An 18,982-nucleotide genomic window follows, 5' to 3' on the forward strand; every position below is an offset into this window, starting at 1 on the left:
TAATTTTCCTTATAACAGCTCCTGTGGTGATGTGTTTTCTGTATTTGTGGTGAAAATAGTGTTGATGACTCAGGCATCTTTTTGTTACTGTTGAGCAGTGCTTACATGGAGTCAAGGTCTTTTCTGCTCCTTACCCCACCCCACCAGTGGGGAGGCTGGGAGTGCACAAGAAACTGTGAGGGGACACAGCTGGGACAAGTCACCCCAGCTGACCCAGGGGGTATCCCACACCCTGTGGTGTCATACTCAGCATACAGAGCCAGGAGAGGAAGGAGGAAGTGAGGCACGTTTATCTTCCCAAGTTGGCATTGTATGTGGTGGAGCCCTGCTTTCCTGGAGATGACTGAACACTGCCTGGCCATGGAAAGTGATGAATAAATTCCATGCTTTTCTTGTGTGCATGACTTTTGCTTTACCTTTTACACTGTCTTCACCTCAAGCCATGAATGGTCTCAATCCTATCTTTCTGATTCTTTCCCCCATTCCATGTGTGGGGAAGTGACTGAGCAGCTGGGTGGGGCTTGGCTGCCTATTGGCATTAAACCATGACATTTAGCAATGGCTGTACTGTAGTTTATTAAAATGCTCAAGTGTTAGGAGCAGCACTTAGGGAAAAGATTCAGGATAAACTTCTTGGATAACTTGCTTTAGAGACAGAGATCTGCAAAAGGCAGATAACTTTGTCTCATTACACTGGTTATTTCTGTCTACTTTCTTTAGCCAAGGAGAGGAATTGGGGATTTTTGTCTTTCTAGCCATAGACTAACCTTGCAAGGGAACCTTACAAAAATGCACAGTCACTTGGTCATGTCTGTCTGTCTGGAAACTGTAATCATAGCCCATAACAAAACATTCTCTCACATAGTTAGGCATTTACATGAGAAAGCATAGTTGCCAAGGTACACTGGAGGTTCAGGGATGAAGGGTTTTTTTTAGTTGTGAAGTAGTTTATTGACAAGTTATGTGACGATAAAATGTTTTTCTGCTAAGCTGCAGTGGGATGCAGTCTTCTTCCAACAATTTAAGTTCTTTTTTCTTGGCAGAATTATTTCATTATGAATCTGCAGCAGGTTGCTTATGTAGTGTCCACAGAATGTATATTAAATTTGAAGTTGCAGTTTAGGTAACATTTTTCTCCAAATGTCTTTTTTCCCACCCCCACATCTCACAATATCTCCTTGACCACATAGAATTCATGAAACTAGAAATGTTGCTTTGCAATAGATAACACCTTTTACTACTACTTCACAATAGATAAAACCTTTTACTTTATACTTCAGTATAATGTCTTTTTAAGTTATTGAAGTATACATGTAAATATAAAAAAGATAATGGTTTTGGTAATGAGCAGATTATTTGCATCTATTTCTTTAATCAAACGATACTTGCACTTGACTAACTTGTAACAGATTGTCAGTGTCGTCAGAAATGGGCCCATAAGAAGAAGAGGCGTATAAGAATACTGATAATTCTGTAGAAATAACTGGTTACCATGTGTTTCTGCTGCTGTCTACTTCTAGTTTTTCTGTGTGATTAAATCATTATAGCTTACTGATTTTAATGAGTAATTCAATTGCGGTGCCTCTGTGCCAGAAGAGACCTGCATTTTGAGTAGTGTTATGACACTTGCATAGGAAGATTCTTGTTTTAAAAATTAATGTGTGATTTATCTGTAAATGTACTGTATTAATTTATTGCCAAATTGTAGTCAAATTGAAGACTTTAAATGTAACCTTGCTAATGAACTCTGGAGTTCTAAAGCTGGTTTTCTGATTCAGGTTCTTAATTTAAATATATTTATTTTCAGTTTCACCTGTGAGAGGTAGGGATTACTCAAAACAGACTTCCATGGAATATGAGGGAAACTGTCTCGTATCAATTAGTTGTTGGGGTTTCTGAAGTTTTAAAGTATTTTTAAAACACTGCATTTCTTCCTGTTAAAAAATGTTTTCTTACCCTGCAGTGTTCTTGGCAAAATTACTGAAACGACTCTATGGTGAAACTTCATCATCTTCTCTTGTTCATACTTCAAGTAGAGAAGAGGAGGTGGTTCTTGAAAATCTTGGATCAAAATCTAAAGAAAAGAGTTTGGATAACATTCAGATTTCATCAGCAGATGCTAGCACATCAACTAATACACCCTGTGAATCATTTCAAGGTGAGACTGTGTTGTCATTTTTCTGATATGCTTTTAAATAGAGCTGCTTTATTTCAGAACAGTGTAGTGTATCGTTTTTTTCATCTGTTGATACCAACAGATGAATTTGAGTACTAGAGCTGGTGGTACTTAATACCTGGAACACTTGAGGCCCTGTGAAAGTCAATAAATAGTCTCGGTGTATATGCTTGGATGCAGCTTTAGCAATAGCAAATATGAAAGTTCAGTGTAAGCTGTAACTGTCTTTGATATAATGTCTTTTAAATAGTGATAAAATTACTTCTACTGGCATAGCTCTGCTTAGCTTAGATATAAAGATGAAGATTGGGGATACATGATCCTGCTCTTGTGCTGCAACAGACAACAGAAACCCCATGGGGAATACAAGTCCAACAGAAGGCAAATACTAATTCAGAGACTGTTAGTCCCTTGAAAAAGAGCATTATGTTGTGTGTGTTTATGCAGTGAACATGTCACATGAATACTTGAACAGGTAAGTAAAAGTACTTTTTTTTTTTTTTTTTTTTTTTTTCCCCAAGTAAGTTGTAGAATGTGAATGGCATGCCAAAAGATAGAGCTGGAAAATGAGGTAGCTGTGGTATTACTTGGGGGTAAAAGGCTCTGTGCACAAGTATAGAATAAGTGTGAATTGCTTTGTATTCGTCTAAAACCAGATTTTGCCATGTCTAGAAGGCTGTTAAACTGGCTAGAAAAAGAAAGGTATGTTTCCCAAGAGCATAAAAAGCTTTTTCCAGGAGAGATGGTCAGCTGTCCTTCTTACTTGCTCACAGGGAAGAACTGGTTGGATGTGGATGTGGTCTGGGGCCAGAGAGTGATGTCTGGAAAGAAGAGAGCAGAATGATTAGGGTTAGAACTGTGTGCTCCATAGTAACAGATGTTTGTCTTGTTCAGGGGTCTGCCTGGTAGGATTAAATATGAGAGGATTGGTCTGAATTTCAAAGGAGCGCTGAAGAGCTGGTCAAAGAATAACCTCTCAAAGCACAAGAATGACTTATTTTGACATGCAGAAAACTAAGCAAATGTGGCAGGATGCCCGACTGAGCTCGGAGGTGTCTGGGAGAGCAGCAAAGGGAAGGTGAAGGAAGGCTAGCAGGGACAAGGGTAGGTACAGGAGCTGTGTCATCACGGTGGAAGCAGTTCCACAGTGCCTGGCAAAGAAGAACAGAACATCTATTAACAGTAACCAGATTCAACCAACAATCCAGTGACACTGTGCATATTAATAGTGACAAGGCAGGTCTGAGGTCAAACCCGTATGTCAAGTCTGTGTCAGTGTGTGCATCAATTGGTACAAAATATCCCTCTAGTCAGTTTGGGTCACCTGTCCCAGCTGTGTCTTCTTCCATTCACCCCCAACTTCCTCACCAGCATGGTAGTACAAAAAGCAGGAAAGGCCTTGGCTCTGTGCAAGCCCTGCTCAGCAATAACAAAAACATCTCTGTATTATCAGCCCTGTGTTCAGCACAAATCCAGAACATGGCCCTGTACCAGCCACTGGGAAGAGAATTAACTCTACCCCAGCCGAAACCAGCACACCATTACTGTAATAGAAAGCTGCATGGAAATTTCAACTTCTGTAGTTCTATATGATTTATACTCAATATGGTTTTCAAGACTGGTACTTTTGGTACTTCTTTTGTGTAGTCAATAGTGAAAAGCATATTTTCAAAAGGTTGATAAAGCAAAGCATTAAACTTACTTTGTACAATGATATGTGATAGCATTGGGAACTGATGGTCCTTTCAAAATAGGTAACAGGCTATTTATTTAGTTGCTCTATGATAAAGGTGTGCTAATTACACACAGCTGTGGAAGTAATTTCTTAAGCTAAAACTATCTTAATTTGTAGTGAATCTATACCATTCCTTATAAATTAGGGTCTGGAAAAACTCCCACTGAAATGGGAGGTGAGGGGGAGAATTTGACCTTGTGATTTATAACTCCTCTGATTTGTTTATAACTGATTCCTAATGCAATATTCTTCAAGGTAATGAAAGAAAAGCTTTTTATTCAGAATCCTAATACAGGGAAAATATAGGTTATGGGATAGGAAACATGGAGTAAAAAGAACATGTTTATATTTAGGATTTTCATAGCAGAGCAACAAGGCTGGTTTTGAAATTAACAGAAAACTGTAACTGAGTTTGTTTTCTGTTGGAGGCATGCAAATGCCACAGTAGTACAGAAAGGGGTTCTGCCTTGAATCAAGTTCAACATATAAGTACTTTAAAAAAAAAGAAGCCGTGAAGTGATAAAACTCATAAGTAAAAAAGATATCTCAGTTACCCATCTGGGAAGCAAACACACAACCATTCTTTTCTGCTTGTAATTTTATTTAAATTTAACGAGCCCTTGCATTTATGTGTGGTTATTTTATAACATTGGACACTGAAAGTACATGCTTAGAGATAGGTAGAAGGTTTGAGCTATAAACTCTGTGGCCTTGGTGAAGGAAAAACATAAAAGCATTGATTGAATTTTTTCATCATAAACTGTTTTAAGTGACTTCTTACAGACCAAGATTATGGACATAACTACAAGGCAGCTGATGATTTAAGTAGCAGTAGTCAAAGATGGCTAATTGAAAGCAATAATGGAAAATGAGGGATTTTTCTTTTGTAAATACTCTTTCCTAGTTTGAAAGTGATTATTTCAGTCTTACAAAATACTACTAAAAATGATCTAGTGTCAATAAAAGGTTGAAGATTTCTTTTAAAATAAACTGTCTTAGTTCTTAAATATTTTCTAGCATTAAATAAAAGATTTTACTCTAAAACTCATCACAATGTCCCATTTGCCTTTAACAGTTATTCTCAGATTATGAAAATACCGTTACCAATTTGTCTCAGCTAAACCACCATCACCTTCCCCCGTGAGATTCTGATCTTTATTGGAATGCAGTTTGCAACATTGCCTTTAAATTTTATGGGCATGTCTCTATTGTCCTTCCAGATGCAGGCTTTTGAGATCATACTTTTATATCCTGTAAATATTTGCATTTTATATGCCTTTTTTGAGACCAGATTGAAGCTCAGATGCTTAAGAAGATGGAACATCAGGACCTCTGTTAATGATTAGTTCTCATTTAATTTGGGATAATTAACAATTTACTATCAGAAAGGGTTATTCCATAAAGCTCCTCACATAGTTCTGGAAGTTTACAGTAAGACCTGGAATAACTGGAGGTGGAAGGCAAATTCTGAGAGTGTCTTGGTTTGGATAGACAGGTATCTGCCAAGGAAGATTGGAGTCGCCCTTGGAATGTAAGCCCCCCTCCCCCTTTTCAAATTATTATAAATTTGCAATTAAAAGGCTGTCAGGCAAAGATTTTGGGAATAGGTATAGCAGTTCTTTACTAGGGATATTAAAAATACAAATGTTGTAGTACAAAAGAATAAGCAAACAAGAAATCCTAGAAAACCCTGACAGAGTCAGAAATACAACCTGATGCCCTGTTGGTCAGGGTGTTGGAAACAGTCCAAAAGTCAGCCCTCCTGGAGTGGCAGATGTGGTTTTGTTGGAAGCAGAGATGATCCTGTGGAGCCAGGGGTCAAGAGATGGGTCCAGTTTTCCTTTGGGAGTCCCATGGGAACGCTGGATGACTGGTGACACTTGTGGTTCCTTTTTATCTAGGTGGAAATGGTTTGGCTCCTTCTCCCAGGGTGGAGCATCTCACAATAGGATGATGAAATGTGTCATGTCATTTGTGAGCTTTAATGGCCCATCAACAGAAGATATTCCCATGGGGGTAGTGGAAAAGTGAACAGAGATAAGAAACACTGCTCCATCTGGTTTTAACAGCTGGCTTGGGAGGCAGTGGAAGACTGAGCAGAGGTAAGAAACAATACCCCATCTGGTTTTTAACAGCTGGCTTGTTATCAGAGAAGGCAGTTACCTCTTCCCTTCTGGAGTTATAATAGATAAAGAAAAATCTCCCCAGCTGAGCTTTGGCCATCTCTTTGTTTTGGTCAAGTACCCGTAAGTATCCAACACTTAGTCTCCTTGGTAACTTACAGGGGAAAAAATTTTTTAAAGCAAAAAAGGAACAAACCAAACCCCCAACAGAGGGACACTGTCCCTTGTAACTATAGAGAGGCTTCTGAATGGTATTTGCATTTTCTTCAGGGAAGGTGGTAGTTCTGTTAGGCATGCAGAAAGTGTGTCATGCTTCTTCTGGACCCCAAAGAAGAGTAGTCATATATTTTTACTTGAGAAGAGACATTTTGGGTTTTTTAAAAACAAACCAACCAAAACAAAAAACCACACACACATACAAAAAAAAAAATACATACAATCCCTTCGAAAAAGAAAGAGCCAAGCAAAAAAACAACCAACTAAACAAATTACAAACCCAAACGAAAACAAAGCACTTGCCTGTGTGCAGAATTTCAGTTCTAGGGCATAGATAGTAAGACATACCTTCCCTTTTGATTATAGTTGTCCTAAGTCAGACTTTTTTTCCCCTTTTGTAGCAAAATACTTAGTGAGAAAATGAATGTAACCAAAGTAGGGATTCCTGTTCCCCAGGACAATTAGAAAAGACTTTCTAAATATTTCTCCCCTTGAGGAACCAGATTCATCCATTGTGAGAACTACAGTTCTCCATTTCAAAAGATGTAAGAAAAGATTTTTTTTTCCTACTTCAGCATGAAGTTAAACAGGGTCTAGATTACCATTTTTATTACCTTAAACCATCTAAAAGTTACACATGTAATGAACCTGATTGTTATGCCATGCAAAGCATTGAAAGAGAGAAATGGAGAGTTGAAAGCTCCTAAAATAAGAGAACGTTTTCCTTAAACAAAGGATATTTTGTGAATATGCTTCCAAATGCTGTATTAAAAATGCTTTCAAACTTGCTGTATCACAAAAAAAAAAAGTATCTGGCAAAAGACTGAACATTTCAAAATTTAAATTGCTCACATGGTTATGGACTTTGGCTTAATTCTGTCCTGAGAATTGGTTTGGTAGTTTTTGACCTTTGTTAGGGCCAGGTCTACTTGCAACAAGGATTAATATAATGAAAAATGTTTCTCTTGAGCTCTGCAGCTCTGTGATTTCTTTACTTTTTTGTTGGCATTTTAAAACCTCAGTAATTACTTCTAATAGCTTTGTAGTGTTATAAATGGATGTGCTGCCTAATTATCCAATAAAAAAAACCAAGATAAATTATAGCAACAATTTTAATTTTAGCAGCTTAAAAGTTACAATAGTTTGTAAATAGTAAATATTATATATTGGTTCTTAAAAACAATACAAGAGCAAATGGACCACGGAGTACCTACTGCGGGGTACGGAGCAGGACCTTGATCTCCTGTCCCCCATACAAGGCCTAAAATAACCCGTTTGGACTTTTTATCATGTGTGTCAACACCCCTTCCCACCTATTTTCGATTCGTAAGATTTACATCAGTGCCCTTATCTCCACCCATCACCACCTCTACTGCACATGCTCCACCATCCCCTTTCCGGGGATCTCCTCACTCTGGGGGTCATTTGTGAAGAAGGCTCAGGGTCTTTCTCACCATCCTTTTAATGACCCCTTGGGTTACACGTGTGTATTAAGCTTATATTATGTCAGTAAATACTATATTTGCACATCCAAATAATTTCATGATACACTAAGGCAATAAATTTATTTTAATTAGTATTTTTCTGGATTTCCCCCAGAACTTTCCCATTTCCAGATAAATATAGCTTCCTTATCTCAGTCTCTTTTCTGTCTTCCTGCTCTTCACTTAAACATCTGGAGATGAGGGGGGCCTTTCCCTTTCCCCTCTCCTCAAAGTTATATTTTAACTATTATTTTACTATCTTAAAATATTGATTACTGTTTCAATTTCATCAGCACAAATCATACCCATTTATCACAGTTGTATATATTAAAAGTGACATGCACCTTCTAACTAGAGATTTGCTAATTATAGAATTGGCTTTTTCACAGAATGTGTCAGGCTGGGAGGGATCACAGTGGGTTATCTGCTCCAACCCCCCCTCCTCAAGCAGGGTCATCCTAGAGCACATGGCACAGGATTTCACAACCTCTTCGGGCAATCTGTCCCAGTGCTCAGTCAAGTAAAGAAGTTCTTCCTCATGTTCAGGAGGAACTTCCTGTGCATCAATTTCTGCCCATCACCTCTTGTCCACCTTGGCACCACCAACAAGAGCCCAGAAATGTTTTTTTGACACCCCATGTTTTAGATACTTACACACATTGATGAGGTCTGCTCTCAGTCATCTTTTCTTGAGGCTGAACAGGCCCAGCTCTCTCAGCATTTCCTAGTACAAGGGAATGGCCTCCTTAGTCTCTGAACTTTTTTTTTTTTGTGAGAATTATAACTGCTTTTTATAAGACTTGGGATTTACTGATCAGTATTTAGCATCTTCCTTATAAAAATGAAAATTTCAGACTTGCTGGAGAAGGATAATTGCATTCAAGTGAAATATATAGTGTTCAGTTTGTCAGTATAAAGCATGCTGTGCCACTTTTGATTTTTGCTTTTTCCCTAATTCTGAAAAAGGAATTTGAAATGCAGAGAGCCTAGCCAGGGTTTTGGATCTTGTGGAGACAACTTAATTAAACTTTTCTTCTCCTTCGTTTATTTTAGTAAGAAATAGTGAGGAATGTTAGTAAGCTGTTGCTAGTAATAGGTTTTAGTTTTGTAAAAAGCTGGAATCCATTTTATGCTATGTGAATCGGCAAAATGCAATTTACTCTTTATTCATTAAATAAAAATGTGAACATCTTATCAAATGTGACATACCCCAGCGTTGTTATCCTATATGAGGAATTCATGTCAAAAATCAGTATAACTGTGTGATTATTTCATATTCTTATTTGTTCCACTGAAGTTATTGATGCTGACAGTGTACTGTACTTAAATCATGACTAGGACACTAGGACTCATACTAATCCTGTCTTCCTGCAGCCATTTTACTGTAGAAAACTTAAGCTAGTGACAGAAATGGCTAGAAGACAAAACTTGTCTGAAGACTGCATGAACTGCCCTGTCTTTTAATTGATCAAATTGATGAAGTGCTTATGGCTGAGAAATTAAATTCTAGCAGTACTCAATGCAATAAACAGCTGTAGAGACTTGTTAAACAATTGAGCTTTGCTTTAGTTAATTACTTTGAAAAGCTGTCTGTTGTGAATAAGCTAAAGAGCAATGGAGATTATAATTATTATACAATAAAGTGTTGTCACATACTCTTAAAAGTCTTTTCTCAAGGATTTAAAAATTCTCTCATTGCATGCTATATTACAGTGCTATTATGTTGTGCAAATGGGACAAATGTATCCAGGAACAGAGTATGTGGCTGAAGATACCAGCCCCTGGTGGCTGTGGTAAAAACAGTGCCCAGCCAGTTTTACAAGCCAGTATAGTTACATGCTTTAGGGGAATATAGAGATCTGGGGTTTAGGGGAGAAGGGAAAACAATTCCAAAACCCAGCCTAAAAAACATAACCAATCCAAATCCGCTTAGAAAAGAAAAAAAAAACCCTCTCTCTGCTCAGATTGAGTGGGCTGCATGTATATTATCTGTAACTTCTGTTTGTGACAGAAACAGTTCTGTTGTTGTCTCCAGTTCCTCTAGCAATGCTTTTGTGGGTTTTGGAGGGGTTGTTTGCTGCTGGTTGGCAGATTCCTTCCTTTTCTAGTGTTCTTGTGTATGTATATATGTTAACTCATTCTTCTCTTCTGTGCGCTCATTTCCAACAGCTTAGCTGTCATAGGGAGAGTTGCTGACCTCTGTGAGACCCCAAAGCAATTCAACAAGTAGCTCATCTAACACAGTGTAGTGCTTGCCTAAGAGTAGATAATGCCAGCTTGAGCTCTGGGTGTTAACAAGCTCTAAACCCAAACTAGTCAACTGCTGGAAAACTAATTGTTTTGGTACAGAAATGGAAAAATGGCTTGTTTGAGAGCTTGGTAAAATAACCTTGTTTCACCTAGAGAATGGCTGATAGTATTAAATTGAATTGAAATGCTGCATAGTAAGTTTGTGTTAGCATTCCCACTGTCCCCCTGGACTCCTTGTTTGAAATAATTTTTGTACATTGATAACAAAAGGGGTTGTGTGAGACACTACTCCTGCTCCAGTTTACACTGGGGAGTTTATCACTTAAGCTGCTATTGTCAAAATCATAGTTATTCAGAGTGAAATCCTGTATTTGCTGCTATTGCACAAGTTTACTTTCTACTTGTGTTTCCTATCAACTCTACTCTCTAAAAATTATTTGAAAAGTGGAAATGTTTATAATCTGAGCTTGATACTGAACTATGTTCTGAGCAAATTTTCCATGACATTTTGTGTTTTGCATTGTTTTTTACACAAGTGAGAGTAGACTGTTACCAGTAACTTCTAGTTATGGAATAGAAAATGTGAGTTTAAGGGGGCAAAAGCTTTAAAAACTTAAATTTTGTTTGCTTTTCTCTTATAAGCACATCTATTTATTTTCTGGTCTTGTTTCAGGTACATTCCAGTTATGACATAATCACTTCATCGGTGAGGATAATTAAATAGTTGCAACCTAGACGTGGCCTTTTAGATTCAGTGTTGTTGAATTTTTATTTTTTTTTTTTTTTTAAGGATTGATTAACAGGGATATATTTGGCTTTTGATAAGCATGTTGAACAAATAAGATCTGCAGCAGGAGAAGTAATTGAGCTGGGTACCAGCATAACATAAAGACAGCCTTATGTTCCTGTTTATACAGCTAGAAATCTTAGACATCTAATCAAAATATTGCATATAGTCATATACTGGGGCATATAAGGGACACATATACCATTTAACTGTAGAGTTTGTTTCATCATTACCTCCTACATTCAACTTTCAGAAAACAGCAAAATTTTAATTCTGCCATCTGCCTTCTAAAGTGTTCTGTTTCTTGCCTTCCTCAGTGTTTTTTCCATGCTTCACTCTCACTTTGTTTTATGCTTAATTTTTATTATTTTTTCCAAGGAAATGTAGATATTTTAATGGTTTATAGGTAAAAAGCAAAAACATCTTCCCCAGATCATGAGTGAGAACAAGAGTAAGAAAGATTTGTACTTAATCAGTTTTTTCTCTGTGACAATGTCTGCTACTCGTAATGTAGTGAAACTGAAGCTGAGTTATAGTGGTAAATGCTGTCTCCAATAAAATGAGCTATAATACAGCCTTTCTACGTGTCTAAAAAATAAACTAAATCTAAGAGTTAGCGTACATGTGGGAGGTAGTGAGGGAAATAAATGTGAGCTCTCTTGTTCCTTGTTCTTTATGAATTTCCATTTCCAAGTTTGGGCCTTGCAAAATGTCTTTATTGACCTCCGTTTCCTTTTGAAGTTTTTGGTTTTCAACAAGCTGAAGGAAAACACCATCATGAGAAAGTATTTCTGAGGATTTTCTCATTTTGTTTTCTTCTTTCAGTGCTCTAGTCGAGTATCCTCTGTAATCTACACTTTCTCTTTTCAATGAACTGAGGAACTTCTGGAAATGTGAAGTGTCAGAAGGGAAGTTGTCATGAACTGGCTTGAGTTTCAACATGCTACCAGGCACAAGTGGTGTATACACTAAGAACTGGGAACAGTCTTCTGTAATATGGCTAGGATTCCCTGGGATAATATCCTGGGAATGAAGATAATACCCTGGGAATGAAGTGAAAACATGCTTTGTTTCAATAGCAAAGGATGGTGGACTTGTTTTTGTGTAAACATAACTGAATAAAGTATCAGAAATTAAGGCCAATCAAAAATTCTGTACTGCTGTGTGTACTAATGTGCTGTGACCATTAATGTTATAAAACATAGGATTGGAATGAAATAAGTGTATTGTACTGTTTTCCCACAATGTTCTCCAGCAGTTGCTGCTTAAGGATTTTCTGAGCCAGATGACATGTATCTCTTTAATTATAAGATTTTTTTTAATCACTTTATTATTTAAATGTATGTAATTGTGCAATTTAGAATAGAACTTTAATTTTTGACAGTCTACTTTGCAACTCTTGCCCAGGATTTGTGTCCTGTCTTTGTAAATGCTTGTCTTGCTAGTCAGTGAAGGGGAAAGTTACAGTGTACAGATAATGAGGTGCATTATGTTCCTTGGGAATTGTCAGTTTTGGGGTCATAGTCTCACTTATATGCAATAAAAAATGAGGAATAGCTATAACAGGGTCATATTCTAGCTTACATAATAAGTAAAAATCATACTTTAATACAAAAATTTTAAGGGAAATAACAGACCTCATTCAAGCCTTATTTTTATCCTGGTCATAGTGACTGTAACACCACACAGAAAATGCCTTCTATCAATAATGACTTTTGTAGAGAGTACTAGACTGAGCTACTCAGACCTTGTATTTGATTCAGCATCAATTCCTCATTTCCTGTGTATGATGGTTTAGGAATGGTACTCTCAAATTTAGTACTCCCACTAAAAGGAAAATCACCAGCTGCCCCCCTCGCCTTCTCCAGTGGGAGACAAAAGGCGATCATAGATCAAGATAAGAACAGTTTACTGGAAGCAGCAATGAGATAAGGAAACAAACAGTAACAGCACTAATACTCATAACAATAATGTACAAAGAGTGGATGATTTACCTGCAAAATGTTCGCTAAACCCGAGATGCTGAAAAACAATGACAGACAGCTCCTCTGCCTGACATGCATTCCCTGTGACTGGAAAGGAGCAGCTTTCTTCTTGGAAGCAAGAGTCTCTTTTCCTAGTCCCTGGAGGTGATGTAAGGTGGTGCCTTGGCCATGTGCTCTGGGCACAGCACAGGGCAGCCCAGAACTCCTGGATCAAATACTGTGGTGGGCTCAGCCTCCCCAGCAGCTGTGACTACAGGCATGTGCCACTGCACCTGCCTGCTGTAAAAAATAATCAACTGGCCTGGCCAGAACTAGGACACTGTGCTTTTCAATAAAGACCTATTTTTGGGCATGAACTCTTTCCATCTGTTTTGAAAAGTGATAACTGGGTGTTTCCAAGAGGTAATTTTGTGGAAAAGATCACAATCTTGGTAAGATTGGGCTAATTTACAATTTTGGGGGGTAGGGGGGTGCTGTAGGATCTTCTAGTTTGATTTGGGTTCTCTGCTTGCTCTAATGAGTTCTGCTCTGTGGGAACTTAACTTGGGTGAGCTATCAAAGCTTCCTGAGTTGCAGAGAAACACTTCACAGGTAAGATGAAGTTTATGTCTGATTCAAAAACTGTACAGGGTGCTGATGTTCAATCACTGGCAGTGGGACTTCTGTGAGGGGAGGAGGTTGGGGATGCCAGCATTGTAAATGACCTTCAGCTATTGGGGCTCTTTTTTCTATAAAATAAAACTTCAGAAATAGGACTCATGACTTTTAACTAGTAAAAGGGGAGCATTCTTTAGTATCTCTGGTATCTGATTATATTATTAATCGCAGAAGCCTCTTTATTTCAGTTTTATAAGCTCAGTCATTTTCTTTGCAGCAGTGTTTTACTTTATTACCAACCCATCTCTTCTAGGCCCAAGGCGACTCTGGCCCCAGGCTGCAAAAATCCATATGTAGATATGGTAACAGTTTGGTTTGACACACTTGCACAGGATTAGCAAAGACTAAATCTAGATTTATGGGCTTGCAAACTTCTTAAAGATATATCTGATGTGAATAAATATGTAATTTGGAGACTCCCATTTAAAGAGGTAAAATTAACAAATATAGTAATGAGTCATTATTAATTTCTATCGAAAGAGTTATAATTGTTCTTCCTTGTAGGACTGTGTGTTACAGATGGTCCCTCCAATTCTGTTATGTGTAACTATTTTGTCTGGGAGGTTATTATCCCAGTATAGTTACTGCTTATATGATTAAAAGATTTAAGTTTTTCGAGACGGTTGTAAATTAATGTTTTCCTGATCATCTTTGTTTTACAAAACCTAAATAAAAATGGAAAAAAGGTGAGACTTGAAATCCTTCAGGGAGGAAGAACTTAAACATTTATACATCCTTATATTATAATTTTAAACTGTCACTAATTAGCACTTCATTATTAATCAGCATGGATGGGAGAGGAAAAGTCAATGCAAGTACTGCCAGTTCAGTGATTTGGCATCATCTACACAGAAAGGATCTCTGAAGAATTATCCTATGTTAATTTTTAATGATTTTTTTCCAAATCACATAGTTGCTCTTCGTCTTTCTGTATCTCTTCTGTATTTCTTCATCTTCTGCATCTTTCCCTTGGATATCCCTCAAAGTATCATCAATACTGTGAACTTTCTGCCTCGTTCAAGAAAAAGACAATGTTATTCTAATGTGTTTTCAAAACAAATTCATTTCCTCATGATAAAAACAACGGTGGTGTTTTCAGAAGTACTCTGAATGTTCAGAAATGTACTTTATTGTTTTTCAAGTAGGCTGTTGGAGAAATGTCAATGCATAGTTAAATTCTATATTAGAAATATAGAAGCAATTCTCATTAGGGATCTATCAGAAGCAACCCCGTTTAAAATATTTAGGAATTACTCCAGCCATAGTTGTACATAGCTGCACCTCAGCAATTGACTTGGCTCATATGGGATCTTCTAACAAGTTTGTGGTGTAAGGAGGTTGATTGTGTCCACCTGTCAGAAATGTTTTTACTGTATGTAATTTTAATAGCTCGCTCTGTGTTTTAAAAGGGCTCATTGCCCCCAAGAAGGGAAGGCTAGTGCTGTGTCTGTGCTGACTTACAGAGCTGGTTGAGTGTTAAAAAACCCAACAAAACAACAACAAACACAACCAAAAAAGGCCAACAATCCAAAATTTAAAAAACTTCACACTGAGCTATCTAAAACTACATTGCAACATCTGCAGACACCCTGAAATGCTGGCCTTTTTCTCACTGTGGTTGATCACTATTGTTCACAACTCTGCTCAGAAATATGGTCTGGTTTCATGTGAATGGAGCAGAGATGTGTCTCTGTCACTTCTTGTCTGGTACAAAATGAGGTTTCTACTGTTGCTCTTGAAGGTACTTTAAAATACCTTTCAAAGGGAAAGAAATCATACAAAAAATGCTGCCATCACCACAAATAGTTTCCTATGCAGTGAGATAGTTGGGAAGCTGGCTCTTGGCACTTCCCCTCCTGCCCTAGAAAGAAGTAGAGCAGGATGAGGAGGTGAGTCCTCTGGGGCAGACGCTACTGAGGCTTAGTCAAGTGTGACTTTCAAACTTCCTTTATCTTTGTGCCCTTCAGAGAAGCATAGGCTGTGATTAAACCATGTGCAAATGGGCAAACCACAGCTTTGTGGTTCTTTTTCTATTGCTTCTGTTACTTCCTAATAAGCTTGTATCCATCCATCCATCCATCCATCTATCTTTTGTGAAGCAGTTCTTAAAGAAATAGTGTCTGCTCATGCTGAATGGGGAAGAAAATGTTTAGAATCTCTCTTAAAATATCCCTGTAAGTGGAAGCTTCTTCTGAAGATAGGGAAGGTTTGCCTGATACAATAGAAAAGAAATGCTTCTGGTAGAAGAAACCCATAGAATATTTGGTTTTTTGTAGATGCTCTGAAATTTGGTGCAGTTCTGTTGGTCATAGGATATATTCAGTGTTCCACACCTGACCCTCAGTAACGATTTTCGAGATCACTTATTGCTGTAGTTGGGAAAACATTCAAGAAAATCCGTAGTGAGACCAGTATTGAGCCAGATACTTTGGATTTTCTGTTTTACAGGTAATGATGATACAGTTACATCTTCAAGAAGAATTTACACAGTGGATCTTCCTCCAGAGGGTTATGTTGCAGTTACTCCAGATGCTCTTAGTAATGCAGTTCATGAAAACTCTGCCAGTAGTGCTGACTCAACAGGTAAGTTTTGTATGGTTGTTACTGTGATGAATTTTTCAGAAGGGAAACTTCTTAGCAGCTCTTATCAAGTAGATTCAGACTGAAAGAATAAAGTATTTAAACCATTGCTGCCAGTGGGTGTCACTGTTTTGCAACATAAGCAAAATAAGGATGTGCATGTCTGTGGGTTCATTTCCATTGTTTGGGGTTTCTAGACTAAATTCAGCATTTGGTGATAGCGATGCAGTGCCACAGATCCTACTGGAGTAACACAGAACCTAACTGAGGACAAAGTCTTTAGCTCCTCCCACTCAAGTGACATGTACTTTCATATTATGCCTGCTAACTGTCATACTATTTTTAAGGATAAATGTTAGATAAAACTGTTGTACTAAGTCTACCTTTGATGTTCTGAGGAATTGCGTAAAGGCTTAACAACCTTTCAGATTTGCCTCTCTCAGGACAGGTATTCATCATTGGAGTTGGTAGGGGGGAGGTATCAATCCTTTTATGTTGAAGGACTTTCTGATAAGAAGCTATGACCATATAATTCAGAAACAATATTTGATGTTGTCAAAGGATACAAGAGAAGAAACAGAATCTGTAAAGTGGGTTCTAAGTTGACCTCAGTGAAATACATGGTTTTCTGAATGACATTGCCAGAATTCAGTTGATTCTGTCTGTCTTTAGAAAGAAGTCCTAAGCTTAGACAAGACAAATAAATTTATTTTTTTCTATTGCTGTGTTCCTGTGGATATATATTTGTCCAAAATTGTGTATCACTGTCATTGGCCACTAGGGACGTTTATAGCAAAGGAGATACCCAGGTAAGGCAGCTGAAGTAAAACACCTGATGAGCAGCAGTTATTAAACTACAGTATCAGTTTCAGCCTCGAGATTACCTTAAATGCAAGGAAACTCTGAGATATAACTTGCAGATTTGCAGAAAGGCAAATTCTGTTTGCCTTTGCAAACAATACCCATGGGGTGAATTTTGAGCTTGGAAATTTGGTCTGCAGTCTGTTCTGAGCTCCAGTCATAATCTGAATACAAGTAAAGCTACCAAAGTAGCTCAAGGGACTGAAGCAAAGTACAGCATGACAGAGAATCAACATACATCAAGAATATTCTTCCTTGATGTGCAGTGGTTTAAAGACCATTTTTGAGTGACAAAGAAGTAACTATCGGAGTGACGTAAGAGTAGATCTTGATAGTTTTTGGTTTATGAATGGAAAGATGTTCTAATTTAGAGCTTCTAGATTGTGCTCTTCTCAGTTAGATAGGATTCATGTTGGGAATCCAGAAGCTGTTTCTAGGTTACCCTTAACTTTGTTCAGTTGCAGAACTGTCTTTGGAGAGTTCACTGGGTTTCTCTTTCCCAGCATGTCAGATTCAAGCTGCTTATTCTGATCTTGAAGCACCTTTTCTCTCCTTCCATACTATATAATTTGTTTATTATTTCATATACTTTTCTTTCAAATATTAGAGGAATGCTTTTTCCTCTTCTGTGTTTTGCTGATAAGACTAAATGAAGTCTCATAATACTTTGTAGGTAAATTCAGTTTTATACAGGGACTTAAGTTGCTTTTAAATAAAACACTAACATACATACTGAATAGTGCTGCAACCGGAATATGTACTTATTAAGGCATTAGCATGGAACTTTTGTGGCAAATTTACTCAGCTGCTGTTTAAAATCTATGAATAAATCAGATTATGTGTGGTGCATAGTAGATGTTGCAATGATACATTATTATACATAACTAGATTTTAGATACATTGCAAAGCAGTTAAGCAGAACAGAATTTAGGATTGAGTTATGTTGTTTCTTTTTAGAGTCATATAAATACCTGCCTGGTTTTGCAGTGGATGAAGTATTGAACAATGGCTTTATTTGCTCATTTTTTAGATTTAATATTTTCCTTTACTGTTTCAAAACAAATGTACTCAACCATGATTGCAGTAAGTAGAGTTCTGGTGTTGCTTAGTGACAGTATTGACTGTTGGATGGAAAACACTGTTAGCTGATGCCAGTTTCACTGTTCAGGAAGAGTAAGTTTTAGGGTTTAGCCACTTTTTAAACAGTTAACAAAGGACCTGGAATTCTGGGAGACTTGCTTTTGGATTGGTTTATTATTTGGCTTTGTACTTTGTGCAAAGTTTTTTGTTATACTTTTGTTATGTGCACTTTTCACATAGAATCAAGAAAAAATAAGTTTGAAGTGAAGGTTTTTAATCTGTGGCTCCTTTTGCAAGGTAGGTTCAACTATAGATGTTATTCTTACCAGGTATTTGCCTAATTATTTTTTATTTATTATTTTATTAATTATTTTTATTTTTCTTACATTCCCTTTTTTACTTGCTCTAGTGTTTCACTACCCTTTAATGCTAGATCTTTCTTGCTGCAGTTTAGACCTTTGTATGTTTTGTCTAAATAAGGATTGCAGAATTGGAGATCTGTGCTAATCTTGCAGTTAGGGAGATGTGGTTCACTTCACTTGTGTATGTCATTTAAGCATACACATAAAATCTATTGCAAGATGAAGTCTGTGATTTCAGGCAGTGTTCATAAAATATAAAACTAACATCTTAAGCACTTTGTTTGCTCACCTGGGTTTAGTTGTATATCCCTTATTTAGATCTTCTTTGAGGGATAAAGGAATGAGAACCTTTGACGCTGAAGGAAAAAGAGGGTACATGCATGACTGTATGCATGAATATTTTATATATATAAAATAAATCTGTTATGTTTAGAATTGTCCCAGGTATTCTCAAAGGACCAGCTCCATAAAGTGAAGTTGAGATTTGGTGTATGCATTGTTTTAATTCTCATATTATCTATATGATGTATTTTGTATGGCAACAGGTAATCTTCCACTGTGTTTCCTAAAAATTTGAGCATGTTGTTTATGTACTGGGTAAGAAAAGGTTCCTGTGCTATCTTTTTCTAGCCCAGAACTAAGCGGAATTAATGATGTGGAAATCGAACAAAAAGAAATCTAACTCA

At 37.2% G+C, this 18,982-nt stretch overlaps 1 protein-coding gene across 3 annotated transcripts in view; it reads left to right on the forward strand.

The window, feature by feature from the left end:
* Nucleotides 1-18,982, forward strand: part of ERICH1 (glutamate rich 1) — a 75,355-nt gene that overhangs the window by 22,166 nt on the left and 34,207 nt on the right. For 2 of the 3 annotated variants that reach the window (XM_083857609.1, XM_083857610.1), the window contains exons 2-3: nt 1,964-2,158; nt 15,862-15,996. In XM_083857609.1, coding sequence (XP_083713735.1) covers nt 1,964-2,158; nt 15,862-15,996 — 330 coding nt within the window. The remainder of the gene's footprint in view (nt 1-1,963; nt 2,159-15,861; nt 15,997-18,982) is intronic. The other variant, XM_083857611.1, reaches the window with a different exon arrangement.

Source organism: Zosterops lateralis (assembly GCF_965231275.1).
Source record: "Zosterops lateralis genome assembly, chromosome: 3".
Lineage (NCBI taxonomy): Eukaryota > Metazoa > Chordata > Aves > Passeriformes > Zosteropidae > Zosterops > Zosterops lateralis.